This window comes from Pithys albifrons, chromosome 16 (assembly GCF_047495875.1).
Source record: "Pithys albifrons albifrons isolate INPA30051 chromosome 16, PitAlb_v1, whole genome shotgun sequence".
Classification (NCBI taxonomy): domain Eukaryota; kingdom Metazoa; phylum Chordata; class Aves; order Passeriformes; family Thamnophilidae; genus Pithys; species Pithys albifrons.
Window position 1 is genome coordinate 1,599,797 of NC_092473.1, and position 21,036 is coordinate 1,620,832.

At 54.3% G+C, this 21,036-nt stretch overlaps 1 protein-coding gene across 8 annotated transcripts in view; it reads left to right on the forward strand.

Moving 5' to 3' along the window:
* LOC139679499 (ankyrin repeat and fibronectin type-III domain-containing protein 1-like) overlaps positions 1-11,387 on the forward strand; it is a 262,772-nt gene extending 251,385 nt beyond the window's left edge. For all 8 annotated transcript variants that reach the window (XM_071571290.1, XM_071571291.1, XM_071571294.1 and 5 more), the window contains 12 exons: positions 585-692; positions 933-1,032; positions 1,591-1,723; positions 2,494-2,613; positions 2,985-3,200; positions 3,548-3,714; positions 4,135-4,285; positions 5,623-5,791; positions 6,028-6,194; positions 7,063-7,273; positions 7,574-8,244; positions 10,222-11,387. In XM_071571290.1, the coding sequence (XP_071427391.1) occupies positions 585-692; positions 933-1,032; positions 1,591-1,723; positions 2,494-2,613; positions 2,985-3,200; positions 3,548-3,714; positions 4,135-4,285; positions 5,623-5,791; positions 6,028-6,194; positions 7,063-7,273; positions 7,574-8,244; positions 10,222-10,509 (2,501 nt within the window). In that variant the 3' untranslated portion in view covers positions 10,510-11,387. The remainder of the gene's footprint in view (positions 1-584; positions 693-932; positions 1,033-1,590; positions 1,724-2,493; positions 2,614-2,984; positions 3,201-3,547; positions 3,715-4,134; positions 4,286-5,622; positions 5,792-6,027; positions 6,195-7,062; positions 7,274-7,573; positions 8,245-10,221) is intronic.
* Positions 11,388-21,036: the final 9,649 nt, after the last annotated feature.

Here is a 21,036-nt window from a genome sequence, read left to right on the forward strand (position 1 = left end):
TTAAAGCTACTAAAAATAGTGGCAAGTCCCAGCCAAAGTTAACAGAGCTGAACTTTCCATGGAAAACAGCAGCAGGCAGGACACAGGGGGTGTTTAAAGCAACTAATGTAAAGTTGAGGGAGAAGAGCTGGCAGGTCCCTGCCCCTGCCCCTGGTCCTGCTGCTGTCCCACAATAGGTGGACCTGGCAGGAACTTATTTATCTGTTTGCTGAGACGGGCCCAGCTCCCAACACTCTCCTGGAGAAACTGGGGAAGACCTGGAGGAAGACACTGGAAAGAATTTTATTTTCTAAGGCCAGTGAAGTGCAGCAGCAACAGACAGGACCTTGTTCCTTCCCTCTGCCATGTCCCCTGCCATGCTGTGGGGAGGCCAGTGGCCACAGGGAGCTGTGCAGAGCTGGGTGTTCCTGGGAAGAATGGCACAAACCTGGGGGTCTCCCAAAGGCCAGCACACCCAGAGGTGCCCAGCACCCACAACTACTGTGCCTGGGGGACACCTGAATGATGTGGGAGGAGGGGATGGGAACCCATTTTTCCCCCCAGGCCAAGGAATGCCAGGGGTGATACCAATCTGTCCCCCACAGACTGGCGAGAGTACGACGGTCGTGCCCCACGGCGGAGGGGACAGGCTGAAGCTCTGGACCATCTTCTGGGCCAGGTGAAGACTGTCCACCAGCACTGCGTTTGCCACGGTGAGCCCATGGCAGGGAGGCTGGAGTGGGGGGTCCAGCTGAGTCCCCTAGGGTTGTGGTGTGATCCATGGAGTTGGGGTGGTCCCAGGAAAGGGTCTGTGCCATGGATGAGCATAGCAAGGACACAGCTCAGGCACTGGAGACCTTCACAGTAGAGCTTTCCCAGGGGTTTGTGTGCCATAGGCTGCCACTTCAGCTCCTCATTTCCTGCTGCATCATCCTCTGCTTTCTGCTCCACAGAGCCCTGCAAGAACCAACCCCAGAGCAGAAAGCATTCGGTCTCCAAGAGCCTCAAGCACCTATTCCACCCTGGCAGCAAGTTTCTCAAGACACTGAAGCGGTGAGAGACTGATGCACAGGGTTATGGAGGGTCTCTCTCCCAACAGGGCCATAGAGCTGCCCATCCTGGGTGGCACCAGGAGCTGTTCCTGCAGGATGGGGGCTAGGGGTGCTCAGAGGTGGGTCCTCACCTGGAGTGAGCTTGGGGGTGTCAGTACAGATCAGTTCCATGGCCCAGAGATCAAACATTCCCTTTGGTGTCTCCATGTGGACTGGCCAAGCTGTGCTGATGCCCAGATCCCTGCACCATCCCAGCATACCCCAGCACCCACCTCTTCTAGACCCTCACACTGCCCAACCCTGTGCTTGGCCTCCAGAAGCTCCAGCCTGTCCCCTGCACAGGCTGGCCCCATTGCCCTCCCTTGTGCCAGGAGGGCATTGGCCATGGCAACTGCTGTTCCTGCTCCCATACTGGCCATGGGCCTCCTCTGCCATGGCCTGTTGGAGAGAAGCAGTGATGTGGGGCTTGGCATCTTCTCTTCCTGCAGGAGAGAGACCCTTTGGGAGATGAAGCTGGCAGCTGGGGCTGGCACTCAGCTGTGTCTTCCCTTCCATGCAGGGGCCTCTACCTGACAGCCATCTTCTACAAGGATGACAACATCCTGGTGACCCACGAAGACCAGATCCCTGTGGTGGAGATAGATGACACCTACTCCTGCCTGCTCATGCAGGATTTCCTCTGGTTCACCAAGGTGGGTGCCTCAGAGACCCTGTGCTGGGAGAGCTGTTAGTGCCAGGGTGACCCAAGTGGGCATCAGGCACTGTCGCTGCCTTTGACTGGCAGCAGCTTTCGCCCCAGTCCAGGCTATGGCAGTGCAGGGGCTTGGCAGTACAGGCAGCCTATGGACTGGCTGCTTGCTGGGGTCTATCACAGACCAGGAAACCACCAGGGTTTCATCCCAGCCCTTGGAAGCCCAAAGGTGGGTGATGTACCAGTGCCACACTGGGGAGGCTGGCCAGGACAGGTGGGCACTGCCTCTCCACAGGAGTACCAGTGGCTTCTCAGGTGCTGAACTACTTCATCTCAGAAGCCACAACAACTTTGCCTCTGTTGTAGGATGTGCAGAATGCTGCTGCTGGGTCCTCCACTCTCAGCAGAATTAGGGAAAGGACATGTGGGCAGCTCTGGGTCAGAATAGTTTGCTGGGCGGTCCTTATCTGCTGATAGAGAAGGCTTTCTTCTCCCTCCCTCCCTTGGCTAACTTCCATTCAAGTTTAGGTTCTCAGTCCTACAGGAAGGTGGATATCTAAGTGGACATGGCCTGGTGCTTCCCTTGGGTACAGGCTCTGGATGCCTCTCAGAGTGCCTGTGGCACAGGGATTTGCACCCCTGCTGAGACATGCTGTGTGCCCATGCATGTTCCTAACCCAGGTCAACCAGAAAGGCAAATGAATTTCCCCAGAACACCTTGGTGTGACCCAGCTGTGGCAGTGCCACCCTTTGGTGTGTTGTGTACTGCAGGTGTCGTGCATGTGGGATGAGATCCTGTGGCTCCGGCAGTGTGTCACCGTGTCCCAGTCGTCCTGCTCCTGCATCCTGCAGACACGCTTCAAGATGCTGCTGGCCATCTCACAGATGCAGGTGAGGGTGAGCCTGAGTGGAGAACAAGCCCTTTTGCTGGGACACTGGGGGCCAGGCTCCCTTGGGAGCAGCACACGGATGTGCCACAGCAGGAGAACCCCAAGGTCTGCCAGTCCTGCCCACATCTTGGTCTGTGGCAGGATGTGTGTCCTGCCTTGTCCTCCCTGGCAGAACCTCAGATGTGGGACAGTGAGGTATCAGGTGCCTTGGCAGTCTCGTGTGAAGAGGCTGGGGGCCATCATGGTTCTTTGCTGGGCAGACTGGTTTTCAGCAGCTGCAGTCACAGTCCAGCTGCACAGCCCCACAAACACTGTGCCTCCAGATGTCCTCTGACACTCTGCTTTCTCCTGCCCTCCCACCCCATTGCACAGGGGCTGCTGGGCATCCAGGACCTGGGACAGGTCTACTTCGAGCCCGTCAAAGATAAACAGGGCAATATCCTCATCGTCACTCTGAAGGAGGTGAAGACCAACCAAACCTTTGAGAGCGTCCGCTGGGTTCCCATCTGCAAGCTGCAGACCAGCCGCAAGTCTGTGTCCTCCCCAGAGGAGCCCACTGCTCTGGACACGCTGCTGATCTCCGTCCAGGTGTGTGGTGGTGCCCCTGGGGCAGAGGATTGCAGTGGGCTCCACTGGGGACCACCAGTGCTTCCTGCTCCCCCTTGGGCTGGGAAGGTCATGGCAGAGCCCGAGCTGCCAAGGGTCTGGTGCTGGCTGCAGGCAGAGGGGGAGCAGAGCCCAGCCAGCCTCCAAAAATCCTGTTGTTTCAAGGGGGAGGCATCAAGTTGGTGCCAGATTCATCCTGGCAGCACCAGGATATCTTGCTCTGCCACTCCCCTTCTCCAGCTGGGCTGGCTGTGACGCAACGTCAGCACGAAGGCAGGCGAGAGCCGCGCTGCGAGCGTCGCTCAGTCCAGCAGTGCCTTTCTCCCCAGGACAAGCTGGCTTACCACCAGAAGAGCAGCCATGCCCTCTCCCCAGGCCTCTACCTGGGCTACTTGAAGCTCTGCAGTGCCGTGGATCAGATCCGAGTGCTGGTGCCGGAGCAGCTCCCCAACATCCTGTGCCATGTCAAGATTCGCTCCAATCCCAATGTCTCCAGGTGGGGCTTGCAGGGCAACTCAGCCAGGGCAGCCAGGCTGCTCTGTCTCATGTAGCCTGGTAGCACCATAACCTCCTGCTTCTGCTGCCAGGCTTCTGGCAGCAGCATAATATTCCCTCTTATCCCTGCTGCCTGCCATGCAACACTCTCAGGCACAGGGCGGGATTGTTGGGGTAATCCTGTGAAGAACTTGGTGATCCTTGTGGGTCCCTTCCAAATTAGTATATTCTGTGATTCTATAATTCAGCCTGGAGATTGAGCAAAGCAAGTTCACTCTCTACTTCCACAGCTCCCGCATCCCTTGGGATGCTGCACTGTCTGGGAGAGGAACAGCTGAGCAAACACAGCACTCACAGAACTTGTGTGTCCAGGTCCACCACAAGCTACTCCCTCCTTTACCTGTCTGTCTCTGTCCTCCAGGGAAGAGTGGGAATGGCTGCAGAAGATGGTCAGTGTGGAGGAGCCTGTTCCCGCAGAGCCAGAGGCTGACACCTCCCAGAACCCTTTGTTTCATGAGCTCCAAGTGGCCATCAAGGAGCTGATGACCCTGGTCAACATCCCGTTGCAAGAGGTAGAGGCAGGTGCCAATGTGTGGGGAGGAGGAGGGAAGGGGCTGTGGGCGTGGTGCTGGTCACTGCAGCGGGCAGGGAACCACAGCCTGGGCCCTCCTTGTGGGGCTGAAGCACCAAGAGTTTAGTACTGTGCAAATAGAAGGTCAGTGATGGGCACGCAGAATCTGAAGCATCTGCCAGCCCAGGGACAGTGCCCAGAGTAGCTGTTTGTCCTTCCTTCACCTGTATGTCCAAAGAAAGGGCAGTGAATCTGGGTTTGCATTACTGCCTGCAGTGTGGTTTGGTCCTGGGCAGCACAAGAGCAGCCCAACTCTGTCTCTCCAAAGCAGGCTGGTCCCTGGCCAGTGGTGGGCTGGAGCTGCAGCCCCTGGGATCAGACTGCATAGGAAGAAACCCTCTTCCACCATGCCAGGTATTTGCTGGGAAGGTGTCCAGCAGCCCCAGTAGCAGGCACATGCTTCTGGCTGGGCAGCTGTGAGGGCACCTCCCTTCACTGAGCCCATCATGTGAATTCTTGGTGACTTTGTGGGATCCTGTCTTGTATCAAAACTAGTGTGGCCAGCAGGCCCAGGGCAGTGACCCTTCCCCTGGACTCTGCCTTGGGGAGGCCACACCTTGAGTGTTGTGTTCAGTTCTGGGCCCCTCAGTTCAGGAAAGAGATTGAGGGGCTGGAGCGGGACCAGAGAAGAGCAACGAGGCTGGAGAAGGGACTGGAGCACAAGTGCTGTGGGGAGAGGCTGAGGGAGCTGGGGGTGTTTAGCCTGGAGAAGAGGAGGCTCAGAGGTGACCTCAGCACTGTCTGGAACTGCCTGAAGGGAAGTTCTGGCCAGGTGGGGGTTGGTCTCTTCTCCCAGGCACTCAGCAATAGGACAAGGGGGCACGATGGGCTCAAGCTCTGCCAGGGGAAATTGAAGTTGGAGAGCAGGAAAGAATTCTTTGCAGAGAGAGTGCTCAGGCACTGGAATGGGCTGCCCAGAGAGGGGGTGGATTCCCCATCCCTGGAGGTTTTTCAGCTGAGCTTGGCCGTGGCACTGAGTGTCATGATCTGGTAAAGGGACTGGAGTTGGACCAAGGGTTGGATTTGATGATCTCAGAGGTCTTTTCCAACCCAGTCAATTCTATGATTCTGTGATTCTATGATTTTTCCTGGTGACTTTGACCAGTAGTTTGGAGACTTTTAGGAGAAATAAAAGGAAATAAGGAGTGCAGATTACATTGGAAGCAAGGAGCCTCTGGTTGTATCCCCTGGCTCCAGGTGGTCCCTTTCTGCATGAGGACTTGGCAGAGGTCCCACCAGGTAATGTTTGCAGTTGTTACCTTCGGTGTCTTCTTGCAGGCCAAAGATTTCCGTCTGTACAGCCAAGAGGTGCTGGACTTTGGGGATCAGGTCTCCTTCCTGCTGCTGCTGCCTCCATCAGATGATGTCTGCACTGCTCCAGGGCAGAATAACCCCTATACCCCTCGCTCTGGCTTCCTCACGCTGCCTCTGCAGATCTTCGAGCTGGGTGAGGAGAGGGGACCCGCTCTGAGACTTCCTGAGAACTGAGTCAGGCAGTCTGGTGGGCTGGAGCTCCCTCACCTTCCTGGAGGGGAGTGGAGGGGTATGCTGAGGGCTGTCCACTTGGAACTGGCAGACAGCATTGCCATCTCTTTCTGTTGGGTGATAGCGAGGAGCCTGTAGGGCATCCACAGCAAGGAATTTGACGTTTCTCATTCCCCCTCTCTTCTTTCCTCTCTACAGTCCACTTCTTCACGTACGACCGTGAGTTCATCACCCAGTACTGCCAGGTGTCTGCCCTCCTGGAGCTGGAGTCACTCCTCTCTCAGCAGAGCCTCAGGGAGGCTTTCTCTGATGCTGAGCTCTCCACCGCCAAGCAGAGGCACCAACAGGTTCAGGACTACATCCAGGTATGGGGTGGGAGCCAGGTTTGACAGTGCCTCTGGAACCTGCCAGGGCAGTCGTTCAGGAGCACCTGCACTGGGGTCAGGCACCTGGCCTCAGTTGCTGTGGCCCTATGGGGTGTCTCTGATGTGGCTGATGGGCAGCAGAAGGCTGGGCTTTCATAGGATCACAGAATGTTTTGGGTTGGAGCACACATTAAAATTTATGTTGTTCCACTCCCTGCCATGGGCAGGGACACCTTCCACCAGCCCAGGTTACTCCAAGCCCTGTCCAGCCTGGCCTTGGACACTTCCAGGGATGGGGCAGCCACAGCTTCTCTGGGCAACCTGTACCAGGCCCTCACCACCCTCACAGCCAAGAATTTCTTCCCAATATCCCATCTAACCCTGCCCCCTGGCAGTGGGAAACCATTCCCACTTGTCCTGTCACTCCAGGCCCTTGTCCAGGCTCTCTTGGAGCCCCTTTAAGCACTGGAAGGAGCCCTAAGGTACTCTCTTCTCCAGGCTGCAGTTACTTTGTCTGGCAACTTCTTATTACAGTGATCACATTAAAAATCCCAAGGAGAGAGCTGAAGACTCCTGCTTTGTATGTCCCTCCTTACTAGAAAAGGTCCTGCAGGTGCATTTTGGGATAGACTCGCAAAAGAGCATCCCACACTGTTCTCAGCACCCCTGCCTGCTGCAGACAGGTCATGCTGAACCAGCAGCTGCAGCACCCTCCCACCTGAGAGCGCTTTCTTGGGATTTCCTGGCTCAGGGATTCCCCCAGAGCTCTTGGGAGAGGTGTGTGGGCAGAGCCCATGTTTTGCTGTGGGGCTTTTGCGCTGCTGTCATTTGCTGTTTGAAAGGGATCCTCCGTTTCCTTTTTTGGCAGCAAATGGAGGAGATCTGGCGTGAGATGCGCTGGATTATGGATGCACTGCAGCACGCCCGCTACAAGCAGCCCTCCTGTGGGGTGTCTCTCAGTGGCTTCCTCAGCGAGGCCACGGGGGCAATGAAGGAGAAAACCCGATCCTCCTCGTCCCACCTCAACTACCTTCCCTCCCCAGTGCCCTCGCCAGAGACCAGCCGCAAGCTCAACTCCGGTAAGGACCCGCCTGTGCAAAGCTCCTGCCTGGTGGGCTCAGGGGGCTGCCCGTGCATGGTGGGGCAGAGGTGCTGCTGTGGTGGCTGCACCTGAGGTAGAGGCAGGGCTGGAGCTGGGAGCAGGGCAAGGCAGTCAGTCTCAGTTGGGGCAGGACCTGCTCTGCCTGTGCCATGGCAAGTGCAGCACAGGTGTATGACACAGGGTAAACCTTCCTTGGACTCCATCTTGTGCAAACCCTCAGCTGGGGTTGTCCACACTAAGGTTGACCCCCTCTTTGCCTCTCTCCCTGCCCTTGCAGACTTGCACGGGCTGTCGGATGAGGAAGGCTCCTCAGAAGTGTTCCTGGCCACCGACAGTGACTACGACTCCAGCCGGGCACAGAGCCCAAAGGAGCTTGACCTGGTGTACTCGTCCTCGGGACCTGAGTGCTGCAGCCGGAGAGTCGCCCGCTCCCTGCGGGACAGCGCCCCGGATGTCCTGCAGGCCCACGAGCTCCAGACTCCCCCACCACCGCCACCACCACCGGAGGAGCCACGGCCACCCCCCGAGCTCTACGACAGCGACTTTGTCCTGCCCAGCCGCCAGATCGAGCTGCTGCGCATCACAGAGAAGCGACAGGCGTACTGTGTCCGCACCAGCAGCCTGGACTTCCCCAAGCCCCACTGCCAGGCCCCCAGAAAGTCCTGCCCTGGCTCTGTGGACAGCTCCCCAACAGAGAGCAGGACCACGGGCCACTGTGGCCAGCTCAGGCTGGGGACTGGCTCCATGCCCAGCCCCGAGCACCGCCGGGGCGGGCAGGGCTCTGAGCCCGTCTGCCGGACACGCTCGGATGAGTGGACTCAGAACTTTCCAGAACAGCAGCCAGAGCAACCTGGGTGCTTGGCCGACCAAGGGAAGAAGCCAGGCCCTGTCACCTTGAGGGTCTGCCCTCAGTACGAAACAGGACTCTCCAAAGAGACCAGTGTCAAGGTACCGAAGCCTTCAGTGGGCAGTGGTGCAGCTCTGCCATGCCCAGAGGGACAGGGCTGGCAGGATGGGGGCACTGGCAGTGGGGCTTGCATGCCCCACACCTGGCACTGCTGTCCCCATCCTCCACCATCCCAGGGGTGAGGTCCCCTGGAGACCTGCAGCACTCCTGCCCTGAATCCCTTTGTCCCTGCTGTAGTCCTGAGGCTCCTGGCAGCATGGAGCACATGGCTCTGCAGGAGTGACAGCCACTGCTGCAGAAGGAGTGAGTCAGGGCCACACACAGGGGCTTTTGCAGGGACAGGGTGGTGGGGCTGCAGTTCAGCTCTTGGTCTGTGGTTCAGCAGCTGACAGTAGGTTGGTGTCACCCAGCATGGGCAGGTAGTGAGCAAAGGACACATTGCTGGGTTTCCCTCACCACATCCTGGTGTTCAAACACATCATCATCCTTCCCAGCTGAAATCCAGCCATCACCTCCCTGCCCTTCCCCTGATCCTCCTACAGCCTCCCCTCTCCGGGTCTGTGTTCCTGGCTCCAGCCTTCCCCTTCAGGGAAGGGAGAGCAGGAGCTGCTTGTCTGCAGCCCATTACAACTCCAGAGGCAGGACCCACTTCAGTCTCAGGTGGAGCAGCAGGCAGAGCTGCCTCCATGCTGCAGGCACTGGGCTCTCCTGAAGCAGCTTATGTGGCCTTAGTCCTCTCAACAAGGGCTTTGATGCCAAGAGCTGTCCTCCCAGCACTGGTCATTCACACCTGCTTCAGGTGAGATCCTCCATGGAGGACATCCCCCAGGACACACATCTTGGACAGTTCCTCCTCTGCTCTGCAGCCTCCTTTTGGTCCCAGCCATGGAGATCCTTCCCCTGTTGAAATTTTCCTTCAAAGATATTCCTGGTGTCCAGTGCTGAGGATGATGGAGCAGAAAATCCTTAGATCATGGAGTGGTGTGGGTTGAAATGGGCCCTAAAGAAATGGCAAAGGACAGAGGCAACAGACTGATGGGTTTGTTGCTGGGGAGCTTTGATAGCTGATGTCTCTGCACCCAGCAGGGACATCCGAGCAGAGAGGACTCTGCCTTGCAGTACTATTTTCCATTTGAGGAATGCCCATAGATTTCCATGGAACTGAAGCACAGCCCTCGGGTTCCTGGCGGGCTGCCCACGTGGCTTTTGAAGTTGCAAAGCTCTGGACACGCCTGTTTGAAAGCATTTTATGATGCTCTCCTCGAAGAAAGCCGAGTTCAAAGGCACAGTGCCTTGGCTGGAGTAAATCAGCTGAGCCCTGTCATGGCTGTGCAGAGCTGGCAGGGCTCACGTGGGCCGAGGGCTCGGACCACCCTGCCAGGGCACTGCTCCTGGCGCTCTGCAGGCCCTTACGGCTGTGCCAAAGGAAACCATCACCATGCCCGGGCGAGGATGGATGTCCTGCTGTCTGGCCTTTGAAGTCAAGTGGCTCCTGGCGTCCATAAGAGCCAGAGCCCCACTGAGCTCATTCCCTCGACAGTATTTGGGATTCAGAGGGCTGTCCCCAGGGAACTGGAGGGCAAGGGTAGCTGTTGGTGGGACAACCCCAAGCTTGTGAATGGGATGAAATGTAGCGCTGTGTCCCGAAGAGGCTTCAGCTCTTGTTTGGCAGAGCTGTTGCGGTTCCATCTGGTCTGATGGTCTGAACTTCTCACAGGTCCCTCCATGGTGCCAGGAGCAAGGCTGGGACTGTCCTTCAGCTACAGCTGATGGGATGGTGGGGCAGCCTGAGCAGAGCAGTAGGTGACTCATGGAAGAGTTGAGGAGTAAGGACGCAGAGAGTGCAGTGGAGACAAGAGAGCAGTCCATGGGTTTGGGCCCTGGCACCGTCGGGCACCATTGGGGCAATCATGCCTCCACCCTCACCATTCCACCACACTGCATCCTGCCTCTGGCCCCTGGTTCCTCCTCATTCCTCCCCCTTACCATCCGTCTCTCCCACCTTTCTCTCTCTGCAGCTGCACATCACCAGCCAGACGTCCGCTGGGGAGGTGGTGAAGTTGGTGGTGCTGGAGATGAACGACATCTCGCGGGGCATGCTGGGGGGCTCGGCCGCCATCTGCTACGGCGAGGAGCAGCTGGAGCACTTCGGACTGGTGTTTGCCTCCGACGAGAGTGAGCGGTGGCTTCCCGATGACTTCCTGCCTCTGTCCCTCACAACCAGCCAGCCCGAGGGGCAGTTCTACGTCCGGATCAAGGAGACCTCCCCTCTGGTGCTCCAGTACGGGCCGGCGACCACCGTATGAGAGCAGGAGGGCCGGCGGGGCGGCGCGGGGACCTCAGCTTCCAGAGCAGACAGCTCGTCTCTGATGCTTCCTTCTTCCACAGACACCCTCTCATCAGGCGTCCGTGGGGTGGAATGGGATCATACTGGGCTGTGTGTTATTTGTGTTATTTTTTTAATTTTTTTTTTTTTTAACCAAAGAGACATCGAGACAGTTTTTCTGACTGGAGAAGAGGAGGGTGGAGTGCAGAGACCTCAGAGCTTGGGAGGAATCTCTGCAGGAATGGAATTTTTGAAAGTAAACATTTTTAAGGAGAAAGAGGGGGGAGAAAGAGAGGGAAAATATTACAAGAAGAAGCAGCAATACCTTATTTTTCCCCTTTCTTCTTTTTCTGAAAAACCTTGTTTGGGAATCACTGAAGGCAAAGCCACAGAGGATTGCTGGGGAGGGCTGTGGTGTCAGTGAGGAGAGGGCATGAGCCACAAGGCCAACCCTGGGAAGGGTGTTTTCCTTCCTGCCCTCCTTTCACTACACCTGGAGAAATGATTCTTGCACACAGTTCTTGGAACAAAATTATATTATTATTCTGAAAAAGTCAATAATTGTTGTGCCAGAGCCACTGGAGTTGAGGAAGAGGTGAAGACCCTTTGACTTGTTTCCAAGGACCCCACGCTCATGCAGACGTGTTGATACCACAACTAGAGGTTTGCTATAGGGCATCTCCTGCAACCCCCTGGGCTTCCCCGTCCTCCTGGGTGCCGTTTTGTTCTGGTGATTGTGCTTGGCCTCTCTTGTACGTCCTACAGCATGACATTTTGTTAGCCACTAGGTCTCCTGTTACTGAGGTTATTTTTCTGATCTCCTGTGGTCCATAGTAAAGATGACTGCTGCTGACTGCATATCCCTTGTCCTTCTTCTGGCTTCATGTGTAGCATTCTGTCATCCCCCCAAAAAACCAATTCCAAGGGCTGGGCTCATCTTTTCCAGGAGCTTTCCACACTGTGGAGTGTTACATTAACACACAAATTGCATGTGTGGGAGCAAAGCACAAATTAAAATGTTTTTCTGGGCTTTGTTTCTCTGGAAGGCAGTAAGATAAGCTTGGGCATGCCAAAGCATCACCTCCATGTGGTGGTAGAACCTCAGGGTTGTAGGGCCCGAGCATCTGTATTGATCTGATCCTGCAGCCTCCAGGAAGTGAAGAACCCCAGGACAGGATTGGGAAAGGCAGGAGAGCTCACAGTTGTATCACAGCTGGCACAGACACTGAGAGCAAGGTGTTAGTCCGGTGGTCCTTGGCAAGGTGGGGTTCCTGATGCTGATGCCCCTTCAGCAGCCATCTCATTGCCCTTCTGTTGGCACAGAGGGGTTAGGGCTGGGCAGCAGACCCCTGTCCCTAGGTGCTGGGGTGAAGGAGGGGCTCTGTGGGCAGCCACATGGCTCTGCTGTTGCTCCTCAGAGGTTCATGGTTCTCGCCTTGCAGCACACACTGGGCCGGGATATATCCCAGCACGAGCCCTTCCCCACCCCACGTCAGAGCCAGTCTGGAGGGGAGGATCCTGTGCCAGCCCCTCAGCTGGTGCAAATCAACAGCACCACATTGACGTCAGCGCAGGCACCGCCATGGGACGTGGAGGCAAGCGACAAAGGAACACTTTGAAAAGCACTTCTTCCATCTCCTCTCTCCTTTGCTTGTCTTCTGCTTTGAGTTAAAACCAGTCTCACTCTTCCAGGTCCAGGGAGAAGTGGGTTGGTGAGTTTAGAGGTTCCCATGGAGTTTGTCCTTGTTGGGCATCCATGGGTATTGACATCCTAAAGAGGCAGGAGCTGCAGGGTGGCCCTTCCCTTCCCATATGTCACCTACTGATGCTCACAGCCTGGGGCAGGGGAGAGGGAAGCCACAACTGGTGGAAAACTGAGTAGCTTTATGGAAATCAGGGTGAATTCAGTGTTAGAACAGGGCTACATACAGAAAGCTACATCTGGGTTCCTGATGCTCCTCAGCATGGAGCCTTGCAACTCCTGCTGCCCTTTTATGTGACCCCAGAAGGGAAAAAGGCCTCCCCTTTCCTTAGGAATTTGTTCTCCCTTCCTAGAAGCCCTGCTCCATCGAGAGAGATGGAGCCATGGCCCAAAGCCAGGTGCTGGCTCTATGGCCAGAGTGGGCATGGACCAGCTGGACTCTGCTGGGAGCTGGTTGCCCACACTTCTCCATGAGGGGTTCTCTCTGTAGAAGGATCTCACTGGCTGTGAAGGCTTTTCTGTTGGAGTTTCTCTGGCCACACAGCAACATGGATCCCTTGACTGCAGAGAACAGTACATGGGTTTATTGGAGCTCTTCCTCTTCCACGGAACTTGCCTGGAAGAGGAAGAGGGAAAGAGCAGGGGCCTGGGTAGGAGCTGAGTTGGATGCAGTCAGGGTGGGAAGGGTAGGAGTTGCATAGCAGTTGTGTAGGAAGCCCCCCAACCAGAGACACCAGGACCTGTGATGTCCTGATGCAACACATTCCTCACAGAATCACAGAATCAGTGGGGTTGGAAGTGCCCTCTGGAGATCATCCAGTCCAACCCTTCTGCCCAGGCAGGGTCACCTGAAGCAGGTGACACAGGAACATGTGCAGGTGGTTTTGAAAGTCTCCAGAGACAGACTCCAAGCCTACCCTGGGCGGCTGTTCCAGTGCTCTGCCACCCTCCATGGAAAGTTCTTCCTCATGTCGAGAAAGAACTTTTTGTGGTTTAGTTTATAGCCATCACTCCTTGTCCTGTCACTGGGCACCACTGAACAGAACCTGGCACCATCCTGGCAACCCTTCGAGATACTTGTACAGATTGATGAGATCCCCTCTCAGTCTTCTCTTCTCTGACTAACCAGTCCCAGCTCCCACTGTCTCTCCTCATCAGAGATGCTCCAGACCTGTCATCATCTTTATGGCCTCCGCTGGACCCTCTCCAGCACCTCCTTTTCTTTCTTGAACAGCCCACAATGACACACTATTCCAGATGTGGCCTCACCAGGGCTGAGAGGGGCAGGATCACCTCCCCGACCTGCTGACCACACCCCAGGATCCCATTGACCCTGCTGGCAGTAAGGACACATGGTTGGCTCACAGTCAACTTGTGATCCACCACGACTTCCAAGTCCTTCTCAGCAGAGCTGCTCTCTAGTAGGTCACCCTCAACCTGTGCTGGTTCTTGGAGTTATCCCTCCCCAGATGCAGGACCTGCACTTGGCTTTGTTGAACCTCTTTATGTTTCTCTCTGCCCAACTTTCCAGCCTTATAAAGTCCCACTGAATGGCAGCAGAGCCCTCAGGTTCATCAGCCATTCCCTCCAGCTCTGTACCATCAGCAAACTTGCTTAGTGTGTATTCTATCCCTTTATCCCTTTGTCCTCCCCCTAGCACATCTTCAGCCCCATGAAATGGACTTCACAGACCCCTCTACCCTGTGCTGGTAGAAGATGCATGACAAGGTGGGTCTGCCATAGGAGCGGAGGTGATGAAGGGTTTTTGGGGCAGGTTCTGCTTCACATTCCTTGAACAGTGACACTGCCAAGGTGGTTGCCTCCTTTCACATTCTCCTTCTCTCCCTGTGTGGTTTCACGGGTGCACCTCCCAAAGTTTTCTTTCAGAACAGGTTGTGAAGCCTTCAGATGCTCTCCTGACCTTCCCCATGGCCAAGGAATGGGAATAGAAAACAGCAGGCTCTCTCTGTGGCAGTTCTTAAGGCTGCAGTCTCAGTGCTAAGGGCTGTGGGGAGCCAAGGTGGCTGCCTGAGGTGGCATGCCATGACAAGGGGTGCTGTCAGGTGAGGCGAAGCCAGGGCAGTCACCTCCAGCAGCACAAGGATTAAGTGTCAGCCCTTCTAGGTCTCCCTGCAGTGTGCAGGGATACAGGGGTTTGGTGAAGGGGCTTTCTCCATGGGGACCTGGCATGAACCCCATGGCACCAGTGATGGAGGAAAATTCCCAGAGCACCTGCTCTTAGCCCTGCTCTGTCCCAACACAAGGAAGCAGTGGAGGTGGAGCTGGAAGAGGCACAATTTGGCTTGTATCATCCCTTTTCTCCAGTATGTTAATGGGCAAAGCAGGTGAGAATGCAGGAGGGCTCGGGGCACTGCACCTGCACAGACCTGTGTCACCCACAGACATAACTGTCCCTGTGGTGCCCATGTCCCCAGTCCCACAGCCTTGTCCCGGGCACAGAGACACCTGTACATGCACCCACCTGTGTGCCATGCACCCACCTGAGCCCAGGTGAGCACCTTTAATGCTCACTAACCCCTCCACACTGGTATCACAGAATCATGGAATCATTTAGGTTGTCAAAGTGCTCTAAGACCATCGAGTCCAATCACTAATCCAGCACTGCCAAGGCCGCCACTAAACCATCTTGAAATGGCACATCCACACAGCTTTTAAACACTTCCAGGGATGGTGACGCCCCCACTGTCCTGGGCAGCTGTGCCAGGCCTGACTACTCTTTCAGTGAAGAAGTTTTCCTAATATCTGTCCTGAAAGCCCCTTGGTGCAACTTGAAGCTGTTCTCTCATCTTGTCCCTGTTCCCTGGAGTAGAATCCGACCCTGCCCTGGTTCTCCCCCCTCCTGTCAGGGAGTTGCAGAGAGTGAGAAGGTCCCCCCTGAGCCTCCTTTTCTCCAGGTTGAGCCCCCCCAGCTCCCTCAGCTGCTCCTGGTGATTCAGCTCCTTCCCAGCTCCATTCCCTTCTCTGGACATGCTCCAGCCCCTCAATGTCTTTCTTGTGAAAAGCCCAGAACTGACTCCAGAACTGGAGGTGCCTCAGCAGTGCCAGCACAGTCATTGCTCTGGTCCTGCTGCCACACTGACACCACCCCAACACCCTGCAGGCTCACATCACCCCTGCCTGGATTTGGTACCAACCTTCACCAGACAATCTCCATCCTGGAAATGTGCAAACTTAAAAATCTCCTCTGGGTTGGGGTAGGTCTGAGAAGTGCCATCTGGGATCAGGGCAGAAGTAGGGTCTGAGGGCAGCAGTGGGCACCACTGGGAATGCATTTCCCACCTTCCCTTGGAGGCAGGAACCACTCTCCTCAGCTTGGATGTGTGGCCTGCTCTCCCAGGTGCTGTGGAGTACCAAAAGATGACGCTGCAGAACAATTTGTATTTTGTGAGGGGTTTTTTTGTCTCTTTGTCAAAGTCACTTGCATCACTAACAGCATTTAAATGCAGATCAGTCTATTCGGTTTTGCTCCTGGGCACAAGGAAAACAAAATACCAACTTGTGCAGGTGGGCTAACAGTTCTTCTTATTGCTCCACTTGGAGGTAGACCAGAAGGTCCAGAAGCACAGCAGGAGAAAACTGGAGTACTCCCATGCAGGTTAAAGGGAATGTTTTCATTTCCATGGCCAGAGGAGCCATGCCTGAGTGGTACTTTTCTCACGTTGTGCATATTCATAGACATAAACCTGGATTGTTACACTGAATTTCCTCCCCAAAATCGGGAGCTTGTTGGCATCAGTTCTAAACCATCTGATTTGCTTTTCTCCCATCTGAAGGGAGTTCCTCAGTTTATCAGACATGAATCCAGCTTTCTGCTTCCCAAGGTTTGCTCTGTGAGTCTGAGACTTGGGGATGGTTTGTGTTTGTTTGCTTTGTTTGCTTTCTTTCTTTTTTCTTTTTAAGCCTTTTTCTTTCTTCCTCCGCTCTCCCCTTGTTCTTTCCTAAATTCTGGTTATGGGGGAAGGCTGAAGAGCTGCTTCAGTGGCCACAGAGATGGGAAATCTTTCTTCCCTTAAACATGGGGAAGAACACGAGCAAGAGCCATCCAAAACACAGGCCCATGCAATTACTGAGTTAACCAGTGTCCTATCATCTGTAGGAACTCTGTACCATCCCTGGGCAGTGGCACAGCCTGTTTACCCACGTAGCTTATAAATAGCATTTATACAACTGAAACGTGGTGTGATCAGATTTATGTTGAGTTAATCAAGGGCTTGCAGGGTGCCCACAGTTTCCATCCCCAGCCCAGATGCCCACGGACGATGCAGCTTTGCTGAACAAAACACCACTGGCCTAAGGCTCATGTCAAGGAGCCCTTGCTCAGGCAGCCCAGGCTTCCCTGAGAAACCACACACTGGTCTGCTCTGTCCGCTGTGGGCAAAGCCACTTCCCATGTGGAATCAGGCTGGACAACACAGATTTTACACCGAGACTGCAATTTCCCAACCACAAAGACACTTGGGCTGGAGGAGATGAGAGCCTGGGTAACGTTAGTACCATCGGAAAGCTCCAGCTGGCTTTGGTGTGTCCAGGATTTTTTGGCTTGAGGTTCTCCAAACCCACGTATAGAGAAGGCAGAAAACAGCTCTTTCCATCCCAAGAAAATTCCTGGGACACAGGGAAGTCTTCTGTTCCCAAAGCAACCTGAAAATGAAAATATTGTAAAAACAGGAACTGAAAATACAAATATATAAATTCATGGGGAAGCAACAGTGCATTATTTTATTTTATTTCCACTTAAAAAGGAAAAGCAAACCTGATGATTTTTTAAACCAAACTCACTTTTACTTGAAAAATGAAAACATGAAAACAGACCAATGACTGTCTATAACTTTATTCTAAGTTAAAAATTTGGGAGGATACCTTCTGTTGAAACCAGGAATCCTTTATAACATTAATATTATGGCTAAAATTGCTTTTTTTTTCTAAGTGGGGAAAAAAAAAAGAAAAACCCAACAGATGAAACAGATGATATGTTAAGACAATGTTTTTATACCACTATTCCCTCAAGCCCCAGCTTAATTCAATAGACCATAAACCACATGCTCAAAGCTGAGCCTTTGCTGATTTGGGCTTCAAAGAACCTTTGGAGATGGTGATGTGTTTGTCCTGAAGAAGTTTAATTTGATCTGTATATGAAGATGGTGACCAATTGTATTTCTGCTCTTCTTTCTTTGAAAGCTTTTAAACCAATGGGCCACATTCCTTGACATCACAGAACCGTGGAATGGTTTGGGTTGGAAGGGACACTAAAGCTCATTTCATTCCATTCCCCTGCCATGGGCAGGGACACCTCCCACCAGCCCAGGGTGCTCCAAGCCCCATCCAACCTGGCCTTGGACACTCCCAGGGTTGGGGCAGCCACAGCTTCTCTGCCCACCCTGTGCCAGGGCCTGCCCACCCTCACAGGGAACAATTCCTCCCCAGTATCCCATCTAACCCTGCCCTCTGGCAGTGGGAAGCCATTCTGCCTTGTCCTGTCCCTCCAGGCCCTTGTCCAAAGTCCCTCTCCAGCTCTCTTGGCACTTCCTAAGGTCTCCCCATAACCAGTCACAGCCAAACCACAAGAAAGCACCCTGCAAACAAATGTCACTGCTGCTGCTGCAGCCGTAGAGGACCTGTCACCACAATGATACCAGTTAACCTCATTCCCAGTGTTTTCCCTGGACACAGCTCTTTTCTGGCAATGCCTCAATATTGGTGCAAGGTCATGGAAATCCATTCCACTGACCCCCTGGCCACACTGCATGGAGAAGGAGGTGAAGAAGGGTGGGTGAAGTGTTCTAGAAAGGATTAGAGCATGTGCTGTGGTTCACAGATAAGGGATGTGGTGGGGCAAAGTACTGGGAGGTGTTATATCCCCAAATATTCTGATATTCCCTATTTCCAGTCCCAGCACTGCTCTTTCTGCTCCTTAATGAACAGCATGACCAGTTAAAAGATCTGCATTAAGAGCAAAACCCGGTTTGGTGCCATCCATCAATGCAAAACTCAGCAGGTCACACTTAGAACAGCACTATGTAGGGGAGGGCACCACTTCTGTCCATGCTGGGTTGTCACGCTGCCCAAGGATTGCCCTGCAATGACACCAACAAACTGGAACCAGGTGCCAAAGTCTGCTAAATTTATCTTAAAGGAAGTGGGAAATGACCAGCTAATTATAGATCCATATATCTTGATCTGTGGGGAGGTCCTGGCACAAGTTGCCCAGAGGAGCTGTGGCTGCCCCATCCCTGGAAATCATCAAGACCAGGTTGGACAGGACTTGGAGCAACCTGGTCTATTGGAAAGTATTCCTACCCATGGCAGGGCAGCTGCAGTGAGATGAGCTTTAAGGTCCTTCCTATCCAAACCACTCTATGTTTTTGTGATTTTATGGTATCTTTAAAGAAAAGGTCCTTTGAGCCATTTAGTAGAACAGCCACAAATACCATGTGTGTTTGGGCACAGAAACAAGAGGCGGAGAATATTCCAAGGTCCCATTCTTATCCCTGTAAAACATGAGGGTGGATCACACCCCCCAGACTGGTGGACAGGCCTTGGCCATTCCTGATCTCATCCTCTCACAGGAGCTCCTGGCCCTGCTACCCTGACTGCTGTGAGTACTGAGTGAGAAATAGCAGTGAGGTGGCAGGACCAGGAAGGAGGGTGGGAAGATGGGGGGGTGGGCTGCCCACATGGTGGGACCAAGTGCTGCCTGGTCTCAGAAAGGGATTCAGCTTTTTGATGTCTAACAAAGGGGAAGACCCTGTGATAGGGTTTGCAGTCTAAGCTGAGCACTGAGCGTGGATTATCAGTGCACCCAAGCTGCCTTAGGCTTTTGTGGTTTTGACTAAAAATGGAAACACTCCTTTTTGCACCAGGCTGAAGCACAAGTATTTGTACCAAGCCCAGGATGTGAGAGTGACTGGCTCAGGGCCAGCTGGTGCCATCACTGCCATGTCCAGCAGAAGTGGAGTCATGATAGCAGAAGGCTGTAGCCCCTTGCTGGTCACCCCTGAAGTCACAAGGATGTGCACAGTGATGCAGACAGGCAGTTTGTACATTGCCAGGGGCTGGGTTTCCTGCATGCCCATAGTTTAAGTGAAATAAAGGCAGAAAATAAATTGAAGAGTCTGTAGGAAACACCCACCTGGACAATTTTGTGGTGGAGTTTCCTTCCAGATGGCATTCCCAGCCCTCCTGCTTTGCTAGGTTAGCTCAGGGTCAAGTCTTGATGAAGTCAACTGAAGAGTTGCCCTTGGCACTGGTGGGACCAGAGGTTTGTCCTGCGAGCAGTGGAGGCGATCCCTCACTGCAGGGAGTGCCCCTCCCAACAAGGGCACAGGTCCCTCATCCCTCACCATGGCTGTTTTCTAGTCTGAATGGTGGTGAGGAGCTGAGGAGGGACACTTGCTCCCTCCATTGGCAGCTATCTCCAGTTTCCATGTGTGGCTGGTACAGGACAAACCTTCTTGCTTTGTCACTGATTGTGGGTGACTTCATGAAGCCACGCTCTGTTGCGCCGTCATGCTCTGGCTGGAAGTGGCTTTGAACGGGTGTTTAATGAAGATGTTAATTGATAGCATGTGGGGAGGAATTTGAGCTGCTCTGAGCTGTCTCTGAGCCCCTCAGATCCCAGAGCCATCATCCCCTTCAAAACAGAACAGAAGAAGAGTTATTACAAAACAAATCATGTTTGTATAGGCACTTGAAAAAAAATAGTCCTCTCCAGCTCTGTTAAGCTCATATTACTGGCAGGGCTGAGCTAGAGAGACCATGTGCACCATTGAATGCCTTCAGCATCTAGAGGAGAAACAAGGCACTGCTGTCCAGATCTTGTCCAGACTGCAGCAAGACAAGGCATGCCATGGGTCCCGCTCTGCTTGGCCAGGTGCCTGTGGCGCAGCTCCACTCCTGGAAATGTCCATGCCCAGCGGAAAGGAGACTTCTACCCACTGGCAGCCCATGCCTTTCAGTTGAGAATCCCTCATCCCCTATGCTTCGGGGAGCTGGAGGCTTTTCAGCACTCAGCTCCTCGGTTTCTGGCAGCCATGGCTTGCTGCAGACTCTGTCCTCCCCTGCCCAGACGTGCGCTAACTGGCTGGAGCTCGCGTCCTTCCGGACACGCATGTTTCCCTCAGCTGATGGTGCGCATCCAGCTCTGGCCACAGCTGGTGAGCTCCTCTTCCTAACAGGGCTGGGAGCTACCTACTGGCCACCAACTGTGACCTTGCTGCTCTTCTCCATGACTTTGTGTGGAAGTTGCTCCTATTCCTCGCCTGGTCCAAGTTACCTGGACCCCATCTAAACACCCAGAGTGCTACCAGAAGACTGGGCAGGGACACAACATTTGGAGACCTCTCCTCCTCCAACAAATTGGATTGGAATTGGCTGGTGGACTGAGAAGTTATTAGGAACAGACACCCCCAGACAATGTGATTGCACAAGCTTCATTTCCTTAGAAACCCAGGCCAACAGCGCAGGAGTCTGTCAGTAAACATGTTGATTCCAGGGTCTCTTCAGTGCTGCTCTCAGGAAGGAGCACAGAGCGCTGGCCCCTGGCCCTCTGCATGCTCCTCTCGCTCGGGGCCACCTGGACGCAGCTCGTCCATTGGAGGATTGGCAGTGCTGGAGCCAAGAGTTGCGTTGCCCGTGGATCTTGGCAATTCCCAGCAGCCCAAAGTTTTCCCAAGGCAGGCAGGGTGGACTATTGTGGGAGAGCCTCTGGTTGCTCCATGGTGCACTGTGTGCAGGGTGGGCATCTCTGCAGTCAGACTTGGTCCTGCCTGGCAGACACATGAGACT